General features: G+C 42.0%; 1 protein-coding gene across 4 annotated transcripts; it reads left to right on the top strand.

Moving 5' to 3' along the window:
• Positions 1-923: 923 nt before the first annotated feature.
• Positions 924-16,905, top strand: NFYB (nuclear transcription factor Y subunit beta). 4 transcript variants are annotated; one of them, XM_071422659.1, is made up of 7 exons: positions 924-1,077; positions 9,242-9,335; positions 9,812-9,942; positions 11,633-11,830; positions 13,580-13,661; positions 15,954-16,033; positions 16,255-16,905. In XM_071422659.1, exons 2-7 carry the CDS (start codon positions 9,242-9,244, stop codon positions 16,285-16,287), a joined length of 618 nt encoding a protein of 205 aa, XP_071278760.1. In that variant the 5' UTR covers positions 924-1,077; the 3' UTR covers positions 16,288-16,905. The 4 variants fall into 4 exon arrangements, with proteins under 4 accessions (XP_071278760.1, XP_071278756.1, XP_071278759.1 ...); XM_071422655.1 differs by lacking the exon at positions 924-1,077 and adding an exon at positions 1,376-1,829; XM_071422658.1 differs by lacking the exon at positions 924-1,077 and adding an exon at positions 3,058-3,077.
• Positions 16,906-21,368: the final 4,463 nt, after the last annotated feature.

Below are 21,368 nucleotides of genomic sequence, written 5' to 3'. Positions count from 1 at the left end.
TCGGTTCCATGAGCCATGCCTCCTCTTTTTCAGGCTGCACAAAATGTAGGAAGTCACTGGGGAGATAACCTGTTCTTCTCTCAGCTGGTAAATCTTGATGCAGGTGGAAGACAGATTAGAATAGATCTAAGGAATTCTCACAACAATGGTGCCTGCCTTGCTGACAACAGGGACCAGGCTGGTGAGGCAACAGGGGCGTGAGGCCAGGGACAAGGCCAGTGGGACACAGCTGGCCACTCTCCCCCAGCCCCCATCTCCCAGGACAACAAGGATGACTGGGGGACTGGAGCATCTCTTTTATGAGGAAAGGCTGGAGGAGCTGGGCCTGTTCAGCCTCAAGAAGAGATGACTGAGAGGGGACCTCATCAATGTCCATCAGTATCTGGAGGGACGGGGTCACAGGATGAAGCCAGGCATTTTTGATGGTAACAAGCAAGTAGAACAAGTGACAATGGGCAGAAACTGATGCACAGAAAGCTCCACCTGAACATAAGGAAGACATTCTTTACTGTGTGGGGACTACACACTGGAACAGGTAGCCCAGGGAGACTGCAGTCTCCCTCACTGCAGATATTTCAGAACTGCCTGGATGCAATCCTGTGCTTGTGCTCCAGGATGACCCTGCCTGAGCAGGGAGGTTGGACCAGCTGTCACACTGTGGTCCCTTCCAGCCTGACCCATGTGTGATTCTGTGAGACCGACGCCGCAGGACGAGCTGCCCCTGGTCAGAGGCCCCTCTATACAATCGCCAGCAGCAGCCCTGCGGGACTGAGCCCTGTGGCAGGGACAGCCCTCTGTGGCAGCCACGGCCGCCGCTGTGCCCCAGCCCCGCGCGAGGGGGGGCGGGATCGGCGCCCCCCGGCCCAGACGCTCCATAAAGGAGGCGGACAGGGTCTGCCCGGCGGGAGGGGGCGCGCTGAGGGAAGAGCCGACACGAGTGGCGGGGAGGCGGCGCGGAGGGAGGGCAGCCCGGCTGCGGGAAGCGAGGCTCCGCGCTGGGACTGGTTCCTTCGCAGCCATTTTCCGTCCAACCAAACAGCCGATTTGCGGAGGGAGCCAACCAGGGCCGCACTGGAGGTTTGTGCCTGGCTCCGGCCAATGATTGGTAACCGGTTGCACTGCAGGCTCGAATGAAATGTCCGTCTCCCTCCCCGGGCCCCGGCGCTGCCGCCACGCCGCCGCCGCGGGCACCAGGAAGTGCGGGGCTGCCGCCCCGGGCCCCGCACTGGCCGCGCGTCGCTTTATGCGGCCGGAGCCGCAGGGGCCGCGGGGCCGGGGAGCCGAGCGGGATGGGTGGGCGGGCGGGGAGGGGAGCGGAACGGGCGGGCAAGCAGGGAGGGGGGTGTTGGCAGGGGCGGCGGGGCGGCTGCCCCCGCCGCTGTCCCGCTCTCTCCGCGGGGCCCTCCCCGCTACGGTGTCATTTTGCGGCCTAGGGCAGGGGCGGAGGCAGCAGGCGGAGCTGCCCCGCGGCCGGCCGACACCCCTCACCGCTGGCTGAGAAGCGGCGGGTACTTGCGGGGCGTGCGGCCTCCCGCCACCCCTCCGTCTCCGCGCCAGCCGCGCTCGCTGCGCCCCGGGGCCGCGGCTTTGTGGCAACCACGCCGGGCGGAGCGGGCTCGGCGCTCTTTTGTGTCCGCCCACCGAGCCCCCTCCCCTCGCCGCGGGAGCGAGGGGCCGTGACCCCCACCACGCCCACGGTCCCTAGCCGGCCATGAGCCGGGTAGCGGCGCTACAGCGGCCCGGGCTCTCCTCCCGGTACCCCCCGCGCCGTTGTCGGGACCGAAATTTCCTGAAAGATTTGGCGGTATTTGCAGGATGAGGAGCATAGGGTGAGGATCTGGGATGTGGTGCCAGTACCTGGCTGGCATTGCGGGCGGGAATGTGAGGCCTTGGTGTGCTGCACGGGGGCCCGGCAGAGGCGCCCGGCCGCCCCTGGGCAGGTGCGGGCAGCGAGGAAATCACAGCCAGGGTGATCAACAATAAAGTTGCTGATTAACTGAGGACTCGTCGTCTTGTCTATCGTGACCCCTTGTTTACAAATGGCACGAGTTACCTCTCGAACAGATGTGAGCTGGGTACCAGGAAGGCTCAGAGGCCGTTGGTGTAAGTAGGAAGGTGTCGTTGTCGTCTCCGTCCCTTCCCGTCCCCTCCCTCCCCCCCGTGCCCCAGCGCTAACTGCGTTTGCATCATTGAAGGGCATGAAATCAGGAAATGGGATCGATCAGCTTGCAGTGGCGCAGAGGCAGCTGGGTGGCTGTCCTGTGACACACATGACAGATGGGAGAGAGACGGGACCCTGCCATTATATGTCTACATAACTTTTTGGCGTGTGGGAGGTGTTCTTGGGCATACCTATGTGTGTTAGCCACTGTGCTGCCTCCAGAAATTATGTAGTTGGTGATCCTGAAGAGTACTGTCAATGTATTGACAACAATCCTATAGACAATCATACTGGAAAACTACAAAAATTCATGTGTTCTAGTAATGTTTCTGCAGCTATGATATATATTCTGCAGTACAACAGCAGTAGAAAATCAGTTTTAGCTTTACCAATTTCTTTGAGGCTTAGCCAAAAAGATGTGTTCTGAAAAGAGCTGTCAGGTAAAAGCTACCTAGTGTGGTTGGGTTGTTTTTGGGATGGCAAAATTAATGATAACAATGATCTGGACATTTTTAGGCAATGAGGAACACAGAAAGCTGTATTTCAGCCTATTCATCGACTCTATTACATGTAATAACTTTTCCTTGGCAACTTGGTAGATGGCAGTTATTGTCAATGAAAGAAAAAAATTCAGCTTTCTCAAAAGCGGCTCTGGAAAATGGTTGGAAAAAGGAAAATGGCAAGTGCCACTTTGGGCAGTATTCAGTGTCTGGCTTTAATTGGCTGGCAGAAATGGAGAAATGGTATCTATATATAATCATTAGCATACTGTTCCTAAACAATAAGATAGTGATTGCTTTCTGTTTTTCTTTGCTTATGTGGCCTGTGGCATGACAGTTGCAATGTAAAGGCAAGATCCATCTGCAGTTCTCTAGGACACCCAAGATGGCTCGATCTGAACCTTTCTGAGGCCTGTGTGAGTTGCTTTTGCGCTATGCATTGAGCAGGTGGTTGTACATGGTCTTGGCTATTGGGATTTACAGCTATGGCATTATATTGGGAGAAGTTAGAAGCACTGGGTGTTACTCTTTAGACTTCAGGATTTGACCTCCACACAGTTCAAAGCTTAACTCTTATTTGTGGTAATAATTAGATGAAGGGAGGCAATGTTCAGAAATTGAATGAAAAGTAACGTTTAAGATAATGTCAAGATATGAAACATTAAACACTGAAACTTTGAAAGTCTGATACCTTCTTTTGTCAACATTTAAAAAAGGTTTGCAAGGTTCTTCCTTTAGTGCTTTCAAATATAAGTCTAATGGTGCTCCACCTTTAAAATTTTGCTTAGAAAGAAACTTGACTTAGTACAGAGTTTTGCAGTAGTGCTTTGAAGAAACTTAGTATTTGGAAATTGATGTTTTAGTGGCAGGATGCTTGTAAAAAGAGCAAAACATTACTATATATATGCATACTAAACAATATGGGTAAATAACATTGGTAGAATAAAAGCAAGTGTCAGCAAATTCAAGAGTTTTGGCCAAAAAATAGTCTGGTCTGAAACTAGTTCAGTCTGGTCTGAACTAGTTTTGTAAAACTCTTACTTGCCCTGTTGCTTTAGAGGAAAAAAGCTGCTTGGCATACTTGAGTTACTACCTCAACAAAGGAAAAATTACCTACTTATAAATGTTATCAAACTTCTAAAAGGAAAAAGACAGGATTTATGGATTGCTGCTTTAATAAACAGATAAGCTTAGTTTTTTACAAAAAAATACTAGAAAAGTATCAAAAACTTACTATTGAAAGGTAATACGGGGATTTCCGTCAGGTTGCTGAAGGAAGGAGGTGCTGGTGTGTTCAGCACTGCTTTCCTTTTCCAGCTTCTGCAAAAGCAATTAAACTGCCTCCATTCCTCTGCTCATCTTGTTTATTTTCTCCTCCAGCTTCTCTCTTCTACTGCCAAAAAAGAGAAAGTGTGGAAACTCGATTTCTCCTGCTTGCTCTGTATCACTGACCCTCTCCTTCTTGATGTGAAAATGCATGAGGTTTTAGTCCAGCCATATATATTGGAGCTAACAGTGCTTGTGGATATTAGCCAGCCTGGGAAGGAGTCACCAGCTGCTCTAGCAGAGCTGGATCCATGTGATGGGGGCCTGTGGTTAGTGGCACTGGAGCTTTTAAGATAAGACATAAAGTTGATAGACTGTTACATGGAGTGGGAAGGTGTAAAGGTGCCAATACCCTCTTTGGATTTCATAAGAGAAAGTTTCCTCCCCATGGGCTAGGGGAAGGATTCTGGTACAGCCCAGATGCTAATGAGCCTTGGTGACACTGTAGTCCTCTCAGCATCAATCTGCTTTTCTCAGTGTTACTCTGCTGTGGGGGGAAACACTGAATGTAAGGGATTAGAGAAGTCTGAGACGGAGAGAGAATGCAGCATCTGGTTTTGTTCTATGTGCAAAGGCATTTAGCATTATATTTTTATGTGTCTGCTGAAACAGTGTCCTGTGAATGCATTCACCAGTTGGTATTTCTTAAATATCTGCAGGTGGGAATTCAGTGGGAAATTAGGATCCCCAGAAGTCACTGAAAAATAAAAGGAAATTAAAGGTGCATTTTTAATGGAAAAATCTTTCTGCTTAACAGGCAAGGGTGCAGAAAGCTCAAATTAAACTTTGTGTTTCTGCTGTTATTAACTGATTCACAGCCTTACATCTCTTGTGACAAAGTGTGGCAAAATGAATGATGTGGTTACTACCTACAGCTTTAGTTATTGTTTCTGTCCTGCTTCTTTGGCAGACATGACTGCATGGAATGTGTACCAAGTGCTTCAGTTCATTGCATATCATTTTCCACTGCCCCTCTCATAGGGTAACAATTTTGGGAGACAGGATGGATAAATACCACATGAAATACTTAAATCACAAGAGGCCTTTGGTTTCCCTTCAAGAGGGCAGTTTGTAAGTCATTGCCATATAACTTCCTCGTTGTGAAAACAAAAATCATGTTTCTTCGAATTTCTTTTTTCTTCTTTGTTTTTCCTTTTATACTGATCTAAGTTTTAGTCCCTTCTTCTCAGTGCTAGCAGGCTTGGGCTTGTATTCTTCTTTAGTTATAATTTAGCTGAGCCACTGATATTGACTGCACTCATAAGGGAGCTTATAAGATTAAACAGGATGCAAGATTTACTTTGAGATACTGATGTTTTATTAGTTTAGTACAGACATATTATAGGAACGGTCTGAGTTATGAGCAGCTGACAGGAGCAAATTTTTTTTAAGCATCCTCAAGAATATTTATACCAAATGTCAGTGTAGACCTGTGTGTTCATTCATGTGCGTCTTATCACTGAACCTTCTTTGATGCTCTTGAAATTTTCTCTTATAACATATTTCTTTGGTTGATTTCCATGCATCAAGTAGTTTATATATCCTTAGTAATATTCTTTTATTATTAGAGAGAGAAAAACCAAACAGAAAACCACTAGCAGAAAGCATTGTGCTGCTGCTCTGTATTCAGATTTTAATTTTGCGGTGTAGTGCTGAATGTTTATGTCCTGTACTTGTTTACTCTCCCTGGTTATTGATAAAATCAGATAGTGGCATGGTCATTTTAGAGACTGACATGTCACTTCTGATGTGCTTAGCTCTCAGTCTTTATTCAGTCCAGGTGTATCCATGGAGGAGCTTCAGTGTCTTCCTAGCACTGGAAACTGAGGATAATGTACAACCTGTAGTAATTGCTTCCTGCAGATATGCACTGCACTTGCTGCTGGAGGACTGAGGTGTTGGAAGCCCTCCCTTGTGCAATTTGGCAGCCACACAGAGGTAGGAGATGCTCTTGTATTAAAAAGCACTGCAATGTTTGCAGGCTGAAACTGCCATGCAAATGTGATGTATAATCTGCAAATGGCTACTTCTCCTTAAAGCAAGTTGTAACAATTTGGCAGTCTAAAGCAAAATCTGAGAGGAAAATTCTTGCCCACCTGAACCTTTTAGGATTAGATCTCCCAGGATTTTGCCTGTTCTAGCATCTACTTCCATCTAAAGTAGCAGATCTTCCTACTAAATGGGCCAATATAAGAACTGTTGGCCTTTTTAGTCTCCTAGTGACTGCAGTTAGTGTAGGCGAGGTGTTGTTTCTATGCTATATTGCACTGCTGCCTTTTCCAGAGCAACTTCACGGACACAGAATTTAGTTTGTGTCATGGTTTTGGAGGTGTTTTATTGGTTGTTTGGGGTTTTTGTTTGTTTTTTAAAGGAGGGGGATTAATTAGCAACAGTGTAGGGAGAAGAAGACTGTTTTCTCATTTTCTGAACATTGCTGTATGTGTTACAGAACTTGTCCTGAGCTTGACAATCAGATAATGTGGGGATTGACTGGAGTTTTGAACATCTGAAATTAAAACTGTAATGTGTGAGCATATAACTGTTTGGTATGAGATGGCTGGGATAGCTGTGGCCACATTTTCCTGCAAGGTCGTGTTTGTCATCCATCGGGCTCAAAGAAATACTTGTAGAGTGACTTGGATGGCACATTAATTACAGTTGCTATATTCAGATGCCTGGATCTAGATTTGAATTGAATGACAACTCTGGCTGAAATTCTTCCATCAACTTACTTCGATTGAAGTAATGTGCTGAGATCCCCTCCTTCCCTCACGGTGTGGTCAGCTGGAGGAGGCATGTGGAGCAGCTGGGCCAGCTCTGTCTGTGGTAGCCTTCAAGATGTGGCTGGAAAAAACCTTGAGTGCTCTGCTCTGAGCTCAGAGCTGACCCTGCTTTTAGCAGGGGCTGGAGTAGAGACCTCCCACAGCCACTTCCAACATGAATTATCCTTTGGGCCTGGATCAGGACCTGGTTATGCTGAGCATTATGCAGAAGGGTGTTAGTGCTGTCCCTAATCTCCTGTCCCAAGGTTGTCCTGGCAGCTAAAAACGTTTCTTCAAGTAATACCAACAGAAGTAATTTCAGTTGATGTTAAGCTGTCAGTACCTCTTTTCTTTATCTGAGTCAGATCTGTCTTTTTCTGTTGCAAGACGTTTCCTGTCAATTTTGCTAATCACTATTTTAGATTCATAGTGCTGATAAATGTCCACACAAATGCCCAATAATTGTGAAATAATACATCCTGTAAGTAGATCTGGAAATATGTGCACAGAAAAAAATAGAAGCAAAGGTATTACCTTGAGGATGCATTAGTTTAATATGACCAAAATGTCTGTAGATGCAGCACAGGTTTGAAAGAGATTCAAGCAGGAATTGTCTTTTGAAAGCAAGCTGGGCTAATGAAAGTAAGATGATTTCTTAGTGTTGCTGGGTCTTGGCAATAAAGATTCAGATGGAGTAGCCTGCAGGAGAGGTGAGCAGAAACCAGTCAGTTATCACATCATGGCAGAAATTTGAAGAATATTGCAACCCTGGAGGAAGGAAATAATTTAGAAGAAATGTTTCACAGAAGATTGAAAAAAGAGAGGGAAAGAAAGATCAAGGTATTAAAAATACCTTGTATTGGGGCTGGTAAAGATTGAGATCCTAAATTAAATTCCATCAGGGATCAGAGAGCCGAAACTGCGAAGACTACCAGAAAACTCTAACATAATTTTGGAGGTAGCTTTTGGGATTTACCAGACTGCAATTTTAATTCTTTCAAAGTGCAGAAAGGAGAGGAAGGCACAATTCTCTTAATGATGTGTGATGTCAGTTTTGGTGATAATGACATGCAGGATTGTGATATCCTTGCATTGTCATTACAGTAAGCTGAGAAAGCAAACTGCAGACCCTTTGGGAGATTGAAAAGCAAAGTTAAATCTCCCAACAAAGAATCTGCAAAATGTGGATAAAGTGAATTTATGTTAAGGTTGGCACATGGAAGGTTAATGCCCAAAATACTGCCCTTCCTTTGGGTAGAGCTACTGTGTAAGAAGTGAACCTTCTTTTGCTTTGCAAAAACCCAGCAAAAGGGACCTGAAATTCTTTATAGAAGTGTGTGTAATATTCTGTTCAATGAAGAAGAGCTGGAATAGTCTTTTTCTCTTGAACAGCTCCTAAGGCTCTGTCCAGCTGTTGTTGGAATGTGAGCAGCGCTTGCGTTATTTGTGCATCTCTGGCCAAATGTAACACCGGACATTGCTGGAAGGTTTCAAAGTGAAACTCAGCCCTGTGGCCACAAGCAAAGTGCAGATTAGCGAGAGGTTAAATGCTCATATTTCTGGGTAGATGTAAAAAAATCACAACATTGCTTCTCCCTCTCTCCCTCCCTTCTCTCCCTCTTCATGGATATGCAAAACGTGAGCTCTGTGGTCTCACTGACAACAACCATGAGATCCTTCAAAGACACCAAGGTACCCACACAGTGGGTGTGGGGTCAATGAGTGAAGTCAGCTGGGCTCTGTCTCTCCAGGGGCCATGTGTGTAGTTTGTCAGTAAGAAGGAGGGAAGCACAGGCTCTTTTGGCTTCCCTTTTTCTCCTGGCATTTAAGCTACCTATTAAACTGTGGCTGCCCCCATCTCCAAACCCTCATGAAGAAGTCTTCTTGTTGGCCACCACATCAGAACCGTGAGAGAAGAGCACCAAAGGATGCCCAGAGAGTGAGGCAGGGCAGGACCAGGGAATGCTAAAATGTGACTCAGAAGGCACATAGGAGTAACTGGTGTCTCAGGGAGGATGAGGATGCAGAGCTGGTCCCGCGGTCTGGCTAGAAGTTTGTCAGTGGGCTTGACAAACCAACACGAAGAGTAAAGGTGAGTGAAGGATGCATTCTGTGTAGGAACTAATAGGTAAAGCATTCAGTGAACAGGGGCTGGTGTAGGTTTTGAGGGTTGTTCAAGACACCTTGCACATTCTGGTCAGACTTTCACAGGAGCTATGTGCTACATAAACCAAATGATTCTGTCATGGCCTGTGCTTCTGTCCGAGTTTTTTGAAAAGCCTCACAAAACAGTTGAACTATTTCCACACAAAACAGTTGAACTATTTCCACTGTCAGTACAACTCATTAATGACGGTGGGGATGCTGTTCTCCAATAGCAAAATATTTATGCTTTGTATAAAGTGATCTCATAGTTTGTGCTGGGTTTGAGTAATAGCTGCACTTAGTGATGTAACAATCACACCTGAAAGGTTTCCTTCTTCTGGTTGTAGATGGATGGTGACAGCTCCACAACAGATGCGTCTCAGTTAGGAATTGCTGGAGATTACATTGGTGGCAGTCACTATGTCATACAACCTCACGATGGTAAGAAGTGAGAGAGCAAATGCTACTATTTCTCTGCATATGTGTGTATACATAAATTTTCTTCCAGTTCTTATATCATTCTCTGCTATCTTCTCTCAGGCTAAGAATTTGCCATTGTTTTTGTAATGCCTCACTGCATTTTCTACAGTCTGAAGGGGGGAGTTGGATTTTTTGATGTTGGTACAGAGACCTTAGGGGGATTTCAAAAAAATTTATGTTATAGGAAGCAGTTTGTATTTTGGCATGGCATTAATAATGGTTGTTGATCAGCAGCCATGTACACTTCTGTGCATAATGTGATTAAATGCTATCTTTATAAAGGTACCCTGATGTTGCATCTATTTTTAAAATTATTTCTATGATGTTAACACATTGTGTTTTCAAAGCTCTTCATCCTTCAGTATAAGATTTTAAACTGAATTATTGCCTGTTGTCTATCAAATATAATTTCTGTTAACTTTTCTTCATTTCATTAGACACAGAAGACAGCATGAATGATCATGAAGATACAAACGGTTCAAAAGAGAGTTTCAGAGAACAAGATATATATCTTCCAATTGCAAATGTGGCAAGGATAATGAAAAATGCCATACCCCAAACAGGAAAGGTAATACTGTTGTCTAGTAAAGACAGTGTGTTAATGAGTTTTATTCCTTCCTCTCAGTGAACTTGAGCTGATTAGAACAACATATTTTTCCGAATGATGCTGGTTTATTGAAGAAAAGCGTTAAAAAAGGAAAGCGAAAAAAGCCCCAGGAGCAGGAAGTGATTGAGACCAAGCCAATCACTAAGAATATTTTCTATGCAATTCTCCTGAGAGATTTAGTCTGCTTTCATTGAGGTGCACAAGATTTGGAATAAGTGAATAATTTTGGCTGAAATAGAAATTCAGTGCTCATCCTGAAGGGAAGAGAATGGTTAGCCTTCCATCGCCCAAATATTTGCATACCCAAATGCCAAAGTGACATAAGAAGTCTGCTTTATATCATGGAGCAGATAAGGCTAGATATTGAGAGCCTTGTTTATTTCTTACTTCTAAGAATAGACTTTTTAATCCATTCTGCTGAGCTGATGATTGTATAAGTACTTCATCATTCTACTGGTTTATCTTAAATCTTTGCAGGGCTCCTATGATTTGCTGTTTCTCTATTGTATTCCAATACAATTCCAGCCACAGTAACATTTCCTCCAGCTAAAACTGATCTCTTTGGAGATCACTCTAAATAGAAGCAAGACATAATTTACTCGCATCTGCTTGTATTTTCATAGTGTTCAGGGCTTACTGGAGATCTGGATGTTACATTTATAACTTTGCTGTGAAAAACTGTACCCTAGTTCATATTGTCATAAATTTTTAGTGATCAAGATGAGATTTTTCTTTAGAATTTAGCATATGGGATGTGGAGCTATCTTGAAAAATAAGGATGGTTTTTTGTAAAAAACTGCAATGGAAGCTGCTGACTGATGACTTCTAAAAATCTCACCCTACATGTCTGAAAATATCGGAGGAGCTAGTGAAGACTCTGCACACAGTTACTGCTTCAATTTTTTAGGTTCTTTTCATGTGAAGAATCTTAATTATTATAATCTTCTTATTGATTCTTGTCAGCTTCCCCCCGAGTAATCATGAGTAATACTTGCTGTAATTTTAAGTCAGGTAAATTACTTTTGTCCAGCTGAAAACTGTAATCAAATTTACTTACTCCATTCTTGCCAGGGGCATATGTTGCTTCATTTGAATCCTCATTTGGTAAATTTATACCAGAGCATGCATATATATATATATATATATATTTGGTAAATTTATAATAAAGCATTAGAAAGGCTTGCTGCTAGATGTATATTCTAGTCCTTGAATCTAGGCAGGATAAAAATACTTGTCAGTGCTGAATTTGTGGGAATGTGATGGACTGAGGTTGGAGCTACCAGGTCTCTTAAAAAGAAGAGGAAGTGGGCTGTGACATTGTGATGAACAGGTTTGAAGAGACATAGGTAAGCAAAGCAAGAAGCATCTGGGTGTAAGAGCTTGTATAGAGCTTAGGACTTCAAGAGATCCTGGCAGTTGGCTGTGCTGCTTGAAATAGTAAAACATGGGTAAAATCACGTTGCAGCTGGTCTTATGTAGAGGAGTGAGGACATCCAGTGGTTTGCTGTGCAGGTGTTGCCTAAATGGGTATTATCGTTGGGCTTTGGGATGTTTCCTCTATTATCTGGTGTACTCTTTGGGAGGTTAGTGGTGAGTTTTTTAAAGTCTTCTGTCTTTATTAATAATTTTATAATACTTTTTTCCTTACTAGATTGCTAAGGATGCAAAGGAATGTGTACAAGAGTGTGTAAGTGAATTCATCAGCTTTATAACATCAGAAGCAAGTGAGAGGTGTCACCAAGAGAAAAGAAAGACCATCAATGGAGAGGATATTCTCTTTGCCATGTCTACCTTGGGGTTTGATAGCTATGTTGAACCTTTGAAGTTATACCTCCAAAAATTCAGAGAGGTTGGTATATATGGGTATTTGCTCATTTATTTAACCAGGTTGCATTTATCCTTAGCTCTCTGTTGTTGTAACTGTACAATGGCTAACTTGCACAGTATCTCACAGCTCTTGGTTAGGGAGTAATGTAATGTTTAAAAGCATTCCAGAGGACTCTTGACTCCCAGAGGATGTTGACAGAAAAAGGAGGAAGTAAGCATTTTGATTAGACTTGCTGATTCAGAGTAGTTAAAGCTTTCAACTGAATAAATTCTCTAATATATTGGTGGTAGTAAATTGCTCTGCTCTTTAAGGTGCCTATTAAGAATGTTTAATTTGATCTTTGGGTTCAGTCAGTATGTACTGACTGCATCCTCTGAGGAACTGGCCTAACGCCTATTATTTGTCTGGACTTCAGGTCTGCAAAAGAAAAAAGCTGTTTTTCTCATTTTGGAATAATGATTCACATGGAAAACTATCTGCTTCAATGGGGTTTTTTAAATTATTATTTTAGCCTGTCCTTCAGTTTGCTTTTGATATGCAGTACATGCTAGATATGTGATCCAAACAGTTAATTTAATTTCTCCCTACTGTAGCAGAAAGTGACTTTATTCCTTTCAGCAATTTAGACCTTTTCAAAAAAGGAAGTTGCTTCTGCTTCATTTTTTTTTCTCTGGTCTGCCTCCTCCTGTCTAAATTGCCAGACCAGTAGATAAGGATGCTCTTCTGAGTTTCTTTGTTTTGTAAACCTAAGATTTTTTTAGTTCAGACTTGCTAACCATATTTGTTTTGCTGACAGCACTTGAAGCTTCCCTTTCCCAGAAGGTCATTTGCTGAATAACTGAGTAACAGGAGGTGTAATGTAAAGTTGGAGTAGTGCTGTGTGCTTTTTCCAGTTCTGTGTAGCAGTTGCACATGCTGTGATAGGGCTGTATGTGCTTTTAAAAAGGCAAGTATTGCCTAACTAGTTCCAGTTCTTACCGAATAAGTCTGAAGTGGGTCTGTGATACTTTCATTCTTAATTGATCATTTTTGCAGATTATAGATACTGTGGTAGCAGAGTAGTTAGATTGGGTTTTAATTGCATGGATGGGTTAAACAGCTTTGCTCATCAGTTTTAAATCTCCCTTCCAGCAAGGTTGTCTTCAGGGTGAAATGCTTCAGTTTTGTAATTGAGTATTTTGTCTGCAGCAAGCAGTTGCAGAGAATCTTTTTTTATGCCCACATTATTTTTCTAGACATTCTTATGTAACAGCATAGAGCATCAAACTTCAAACTTGTAAAACTGCATGCAGATGACTTAGGGCCTTGGCTTTCTATGCTGATATCCTTTCTGGCTGTAGTCCTTGATGTGGGAGAAGAAATTCCACATCTTGGTTTTAAATGTCAGCTCTTAGTTTATGGTGATGGTGCTTGTGTGTGGTTGGTAAGCAAATGTTGAACATTCTTGGTAGGTGAGACTCTGTGATTTCTTGTAAATTCTCCTTCTGGATTACCACAGATTTTGAACTTTCTGCAGAAGGCGAAAAGCCTTTCTTAAAACCACACAGTCCTAGTTTCACAAGTTTTTGATTCAGGAGTATGGTTAAGATGAAAAACACTCACGTAATATGCACATTCTCAAATCCCATAGAGTTTTACAGTTCTTGGGATTTCAAGCTCCAGCTGTTGCACGGTGACTCTTCTGCAAGTTTCAAACCTTGGCTAGAGTTCCTGGGGCTTTGAAAAAAATCTGAAGCTTTTTTCTGCTTTTTTTGTGCTCTCTCTTCTTAGGCAATGAAAGGAGAAAAGGGAATTGGGGGAACAGTTACAACTGCAGATGGTCTAAGTGAGGAGCTCACAGAAGAAGCATTTAGTGAGTAGTACTTTTTAATTTATTATGTTCTTACTACAGCTTTTGTAAATACAGCACTTCTGGCAACATTCTTACTTGAGGAATATATCCTGGACTAGTAATAGCTCATGTTAATTGTGAAAAATTTATAAATGCATATATTAGTCCTTGTATACACTTAAACACAGGTTGTAATGAAAGGTGCAAACAGTTTTTTTTCCTTTTCCCCCAGTAGCTACATATTTAGGCCCCATCCATTCTACTTGCAAGACTCTTGGGGGAAAAAAGTAAAACTGACTTGAGGAGCTCATCTTTGAGAAATGAGGCAGAGAAGAAAATCATCTTTGTCTAATTCTAAAGACCTTAATATTTCTTACATTCAAAAGAATGCACAGATTGGCAGCTAGAAGGTGTGGGGTGTAGCCATTCAATGTAATTTTCTTCCTTTTACTGTGGATTAAAGCCTGACAGTTTTTTGGAATTTACACTGATTTTGTTTGTGCTGATTCTTGCATGTAGTCTCCACCTTAGCTTTTAAATATTATGGGCTGGTAATGTTGAACCTGATAGAAGACAAATTAGAAAGGACAGCTCTAGTCCTATCTACTGACAAGCTTTAGGTTTTTAAGTTTGTAATAAAATCACTGGTAAGTAAACCACCAAACTAGCAAAAATTCAAAGCCTGAGGGCTAAAAGGACCTATTCAGGATTGGAAATACACTTCGCTCTCAGTTTGACTTTGGCTGCATAAAACAAGGCAGTCTTGTTGGGTCTCTTCTAGCCTGGAAGAGGAGCTTATAAAACTGGCTGGAAATTAAGAATCTAAATCTAAATATTGCAAGGGTCCCTTCTAATATTTAGATTTAGATTCTTAACTTCCAGACCTAGGAGCCTCAGAGTGCTCTATGAAAAAACTCTAGGTTGCTGTGACTTGAAAAGAGCAACCTTACAAATGTCCTGGCAGGATTAAGGATGCAAAGGAGCTGTTGCAGTATTAAAGAAAAGTAAAAAAAAAATTATGTTAAATAACTGATCATGTCAAGTGCTGCAGGTTTTTCCCTTCACAGGGGCAGTTATAGCTCTGTCTGGAATGAATGATGATGTCACTGCAGCAGTAGCAGTGATAGCTGTCCTTCTGTGGCATAACCCTCAGCTCTTTGTGGTGGCCTCATGCCAGGGCCGGGTCAGGGTCTCTCCATTAAACTGTGTTGGATGTGGAATGTGCATATTAAAGGGCAGTGAATTTTGGACCTGCCAGAGCCACTCTCACTAATCTTCATGCATCTCTCAGCCTGAAACTGAAGCAATTGAAATTTTGTTCAATGAAAGAGGAAGGAAAAAAAATAAAAACAACCCCAACCAACTAACCAAAAATCTAATTACAAAACCCTCAAACATCAGCTTTCAAATGAAAAGTGTTAGGATTATGCTGTGCTTTCAGAATTTTGTATTGGTTATACATCTTGTTTATATTTAGTAACTACATGAACAAAACCTTATTATTTGTGTCCTAGGGGAAAATGTGCTAGAGTGACAACCTACAGTATAAATCATTGTGCTGCTTTGCTTTCAAATAGCAATTGTAAGGCATCTACTCTGAGCGCGAGAGCTCAACATACATGTTTGTGAAGGTCTACTTTGGAGCATCACTCCCTGTGTTTTCTCTTGGTATCTCAGAAGTACTTTTTACTCCTTTTGTTGGCCTCCTCTTTCCTGTGTGAAATCAGAGCTCTTCTGTGTGCCCTGAAGGATGTGCTGAAGTCGACCACTACAATGTCAGGCTCTAGCAGTGCCTTTTATTTTTTGTCATTGCCTGTTCCTGTTCCTCTCTTCTGCCTTCCATGGAGCTGTATTATGGAGTCCCTGTATTGATGGATCCCAATTTATAAAGCAGCACAATGATTTAATTGAGTTCCTCCCCCATGGCTATGCTCAAGTGCTAACTTTGTGTTTAAACAAAGCTAACTGAATTCTTCAGGCTTGTTGGGATACTGAGCACTGGAGATGGCCTTTTCAGTGGCCAGGGTGGTGAGCTCCACTCCATTTGCCTGTGTGCAGGTTTGGACATTCTGCTTACTCTCAGAACAAAATCAAGTTGGATTTTATGTATTTCTTCTGAATGGGAATAAACTTGTTCACCTGTAACACTTGGTAACAAGTGTGAATTTACCAGTGTAGGATGGTAACTCAGGAGATTAATGGCTCTGTAGACCTGGAGTGGACCACAATTATTTAATGGTGACAGACACATCAAATAAGGCTCTGTATATCAAGCATTCCTGCCTAATGTTTTTAAAATGCTCTTTCTTTCAGCTAACCAGTTGCCAGCAGGCTTAATAACCACAGATGGCCAACAGCAGAATGTTATGGTCTACACAACATCATATCAACAGGTATGATCCTGTATCTTGTCCCCTACTCTCCCTTCTGCTGCTAAAATCCAAACACTCGTTCAGCTGCTCTGTTCTGAAAGATGAGAATTAATTTTATATAGTCCTTTGGTGGTGGCTGTCATGCCATTCCAACGCTGAGAATTCATGGCTGCTTGCTGTGAACTGCTCTGCAGCTTCAGAAAATGTGCAGTGGAATGTAAGCTTGCATTTTCTTTCTCTAGATCTCTGGTGTTCAACAAATTCAGTTCTCATGATTTTGAAGAAAATTTTCCATCTGGGAACATGAGACGGAAAACCTGTGCAACTCTAACGAAGAGGCAGTTTTAATGACTGGTGAAGAGATTTATCTCTTTGTATATTAAATAGCTGTAATGTAGCTACCAGAAGCTTGACTAATTGAGGTGTGAGTTCTGACTCAAATCTTTTTCATGATGATTTTAAAGAAATAATTGGATTTTAAAGGTATTAAAGTATTTTTGTTTTGTACAAGAGTTTGTTGCTCTGTATAACTCCTGTATGCATTGTATATTGCAATTTATTACTGTCAGAGATTTGTAGACAGTTTCTTATTTTCATATTGAATCATGTTACTTTTGTAATTCAGGTAAACAGCTGGGTTAATTCATGCTTACCCTTTGAATAAAATTGTAAGGGTAAAGTTCATTTTTGAATGCAAGTTGCCTTTATTATAAAGATTGAGTTAGTCTTGGTTATGTAACTTGTCTTGCATGACAACCTCAACTAACCTGACACGTCAGCTTATTTATTGAGATTTTGAAAGGGACTTTTCCTCATGAAACTAGCAGCTCAAAAGCATTGCTACAATTGTTTTTTCTAATGTAACTTCTGAATTAAAGGTTAATCAAAACCAATGAATGCTCTACTACATTTAGAGGTTTAGAGCTTATCAACAGTGTTAATGAAAGCACTGACTGTGCAATGCAGGTTTTCTTTTTTTAAATTTTTTCAGTTGCATTAATTCTCATTCAACTTACTTTGATACTTTTAAGGTAGTCTTTCTGCTGTTGAAATAACTCCTCCTTTTCATGTATGGTTTTTAGAATCCCAAACTTAGAAATCCAAGGGTAGGGGGGATTTTATAGTCCTTGTGGTAAAAGATCTCATTTTAACTTTTTACTGAAATGTTTTAACATTTCTTGTGAGCCTGTGGCAACTCAAAAGTGGTAGTGACTTTCTGTGTCTGGGCTGCATGTTGTGTGGGTGTGTATGGGCATGAGTGGCTGACAGCTGAATAAGTGATACAAATCTGAAATGGAAGACAGACTTCAGGTTTGCTGTCTCTTTCTTGGTTTTGCAATAAACTCTACCTAGGTAATGTAGTTCTGTATATTTAGTGAGCTGTTCTTGGTAATGTTGCTGTTTCTTTAATAATTGGATGGGTAATTTTGTTGCCATGTCTTAGCCTATTAGGGTAGGGATGAGGGTTTTAGTAATAATTTACTCAGACTGGATTTTGGGACCTTCCGTATTTTTACTGTTTCCAGTGGACTGAAATGTAATATATTTATTATCCTTCCACATACCTGTTATTCATTTAGGCAAACCACACCTTGAAACTCTTGTCATATGATTTCTTGCTGGTTTTGTCTTTTCTTAAAAAAAAAAAAAAAAAAAAAAAAAAAAAAAAAAGTTCAATATTGGGAAATTAACATAACCTAAGATATCCCAGCTCTTTAGCTAAACAAAAACTTCATGTGCAGATTTGAGCAGTGTTTCCTACCAGTCAGCATCCTGCTGGCAGAGCCTCTGGAGGCGATCCAGTGTATTCAGGGCAGTCTGCAGGATGTTCTGGGCTTTGTGGGAGCCTGTTGTTCTTCAGCAGCTATGAACAAATAGAATTTCTCATTAAATGTAAAACTGAATAACACAATCCCTGCAAGAGCCCCTTCTGTTTCTATTCCATTTATTTCAGGCCAGCATAGCCTCTTCTTGCTGTTCCCAGATTTGCAATGGAAAAAAGCTGTGATACGAACTAAGGAGAAGCTAGGAAAGATTTGGCATTTTGATGTATAGAAAGTGGGTTGAGGTGATCCCACACACTTGCAACAAGCAACATTTTTCAGGCTCCCCTCTCTGCTGTGAGTTTAGGTTGATGTGTGTTAAGTTTGTGGTTTGTATTCCATCATGTGAGCAATGAAGCTGATACTTAGTTTTTCCTTTTTCTTTCTTCTCCCTTTGAGGGCCAGGGACAAAACTGCATAACCACAGCAGTAAAAGTAATAGTACAGCACTTTGTTCCATGTCTCTCTGAAACCTTTCTCCTAATAAAATTTTGCAGGGTAGCCATGGTACGCCAAATAAAAAAAAATGTGGTCTGAAGAAATACTTGCCTAATTTTATTGTGCTGCTGTAGCAGCAGCACAACCAGTGCATTCTTTATATTTGTTCAACAAATCTGTGTTCTCATTTTGCTCTGTTTGGGTGTTTAAAATTTACAAGTAGCTAAGACCTGAACCAAGAATGACCATTCTTGCTACATCTCACCTGCTTCTACAACGCTCCTGTCTTTAGTCCTCTGAATGTTTTTTTGAACTAAGATACCCCCAAACTGAGCTTGAGTTCGAGACAGCTGTGGCAGCATATGTTAAGACTTGGAGAAAGGCTGCTTGAAAAGCAGTGATGTTCAAAAATCTTTTTCCAAGAACAGTGACTTTTTAGGTGCCTTTTCACAAGACAAGCAAGTTTTACCACAGTAATTTTTTGAAAAATGCATTTTTGTGTAACTTGATCCTTCTGGTATTTCTTTATAGGGTGTGTTTGGTATCTTTAAAAGCACAGAAATGCTGTTATCTCTAGTCCAAATGCAGTTGTGAGAAAAGCTGATTTAGATGATGTTCTTCTATATCCAATTTTCATTACAGGCAAAATGGGAACTGAGGCTCTGCCTTTCCCAGTCTTGTTGACATACACATGCATGGTTAACTGTTTTATTTGTTCCCTCCTTCTGATCTCTGCTGAATGCTAAAATATGTGGCTGGATGGTACAGCAAGAACACAGATAGATTCTGGCATGAGGTGGTACGTCCTAAATACCTACTGCCCCATGTTTATATGCCTGTAACTAAAAATCAGCCTGAATTATATGGGCTATTCTTTAAAGAGCTATCTTCCTTGAACTGCACTTTGGATCACTGTGAATGCTATGGGATGATTCCTATTGTGGAATTTGAGGATGATACTCATGAACATGTTGTAGGCATGGAGAGGTGATTTCTCTCTAGCCTTTGGCAGGAGAGGAAGCATACGGGCAACTGCACACACAGAAGAGATTGCTCAGTGCAAAGCAAGGGGCAGAGCCAAGGGCTAGTGTTTTTCCTAGCACCTTGCTGTCATGATAAGGGTTGGCAGCAGCTTTGCTTATAGCTATAATATTCCTCATTTTGCAGAGCTCTGAATGTGATTAATGGTCCAGGTAAATCATGGAGGCTCGCTGCCTCAGTTACATTTACAGCAGTAAGACAACTTGCCTTTAAGTCACTGTATTACCAAATGGTGCAGGGTTGATGATTTTGGGGTTTGATTTGTACCAAATAGAAGAAAGGAAGTTTTTCACTGAAACTAGTAGTGAATTTTCTTGTATTTGTAGGTGAAAAAACCTCCAAAGCTGGATGTAGATTTTAAGACAAGTAATGCTATAAGGAAACTATATATGCAGTCCTATAAAAAGAAGTTTGATCTAATGGTTCCTCTTATTTTTCCCCTGTTGCTGGTTTGCTGAAAAGAGCAGTTGTGGGAGGATGCCTTTTGGGTGTGGTACACTCTAAGACATGGACCTAGTTGAAAATACCAACCAATTTTTCCTCTTTGAAAATCAGATATGCTGTTGTGGCAAAATAATTCTCACTTTCAACCTTTCAAAGGCTGAAAAATACATTTAAGCAACCAAGTGTTGATATATTTGTTTACCTATTGATTTGTGAAATTGGCATGGTAATGGACTGCAACATTACCTCTGACCCTCAGGATGTAAAAATTGAATGGGAAGCTCCCTGGAAACTGCCAGTTCAGCTTGCAGTGACATTCAAGGCCACGTGCTCTTGGGAGGGAGGGCAGTTTGCTGCTATGTACAATAGTCTTCAAATTGGTGCCAGCTGCACTGAGTTTATTAAACCCAAGTTCCCAAGGATGGCTGTGGAGGCAGGGCCAGAGTGATGCAGTGCACAGCAGGTCTGAAGGAGTCAGCTACCCTGCTTTAAGAAATCTTCCAGGCAAATTTCTAGGCTCATTTCCTGGAATATTTTACTGCAGCATGCCAGGCTAGAAGGCCCATTTATCAGAGCAATGGCACCTGATTTGCTTATGTGTGAAAGAATTGAGGGTTTAAATCTGCTGGGCAGAGGAGCAGCCTTTGGGCTGCTAATTCAATGTGTGTGTGCCTGATACTTACCCTTACAGCAACATGAACAGCAAATAAAACCACCTCCAACAACAGAACCAAGACTCAGTTTATGTGCAAGGGCTGTGTCACTCAAAATGCAACTGCAGCCAAAACATTTGCAACAGTATATGCTATTTCTACTCTGCACCCTGGAAGAAGACAGTCCAGCACAGCAGAGCCCATGTCCCAACACTGTCAAGGGCAGCATGACACAGAAAAAGGATGCTGGGATGCACAAGTTTGTTTCTGCACTGTTCAACTCTTCCTTGGCCCCAGCCAGGAAATCTAAACCCACCAGACACCTGAGCTCCCTGTGCAGTGTAACATCCTGGGAAAAGCAACCTGGTGAACAGGCAGATGCCAGGAGCCAGCTGACAGGAAAAGCTAAGCACTGGGGGAAAAGGGGAAGGATCAGAAATCTCACCTCCAGCCAGCTGGAGTGCATTTCTGCTACAAGGAAACAGGCTCCAGCACTGTGGGATGAGAATGTGGAGACTGGAGCCTGGGGAGGGCTGCAGTAGAGGATGAGTCTGCTCTCACTCTATCCAAAACCACAAGCAACAGCCACGTTTCACAAGCCAAGCAGCTGAAACTCATACGAAATGTTTCTGGAGTAGATGCAGTGGGACCAAGTTCTGTACACACAAGAAGAAATATTGACAAAACCTGGCCATTTTGTGTCGTCTGGCTTGACAGCTCTCATGTTGTTTCAGATGGCTGAAATGTAAGTAGCTGAAACCTCAAGCTGTTAGATTGATATTTCAGGTTTTCTTTTTCAAGACAGTAATTTCAAAGAGCTGCTCCCAGACTCTAAACAGTTTCCTTCTGGAGCAGACAGCATTTAAAGTCAACATATAAAGTCTCTTTCCTACTCAGGCAAAATACAATGAAGAAAAAATTAGGAAATTGCTGCTAAAAAGAAGAGTTTGGGATATT

Source organism: Agelaius tricolor, unplaced genomic scaffold, assembly GCF_023055355.1.
Source record: "Agelaius tricolor isolate 1412-34295 unplaced genomic scaffold, bAgeTri1.0.p SCAF_3, whole genome shotgun sequence".
In the NCBI taxonomy this organism is placed as follows: Eukaryota; Metazoa; Chordata; class Aves; order Passeriformes; family Icteridae; genus Agelaius; species Agelaius tricolor.
Note: the sequence above shows the minus strand (reverse complement) of the source record. Positions and strands in the feature narration are given on the sequence as shown.

Excerpts from the sequence above, each read along its gene's own strand:
- NFYB (XM_071422659.1), top strand. The coding sequence starts at position 9,242 with ATGGATGGTGACAGCTCCACAACAGATGCGTCTCAGTTAGGAATTGCT. Across the intron at positions 9,336-9,811 it reads TGTCATACAACCTCACGATG|ACACAGAAGACAGCATGAAT; the intron begins GTAAGAAGTGAG and ends TCATTTCATTAG. Across the intron at positions 11,831-13,579 it reads ACCTCCAAAAATTCAGAGAG|GCAATGAAAGGAGAAAAGGG; the intron begins GTTGGTATATAT and ends CTCTCTTCTTAG.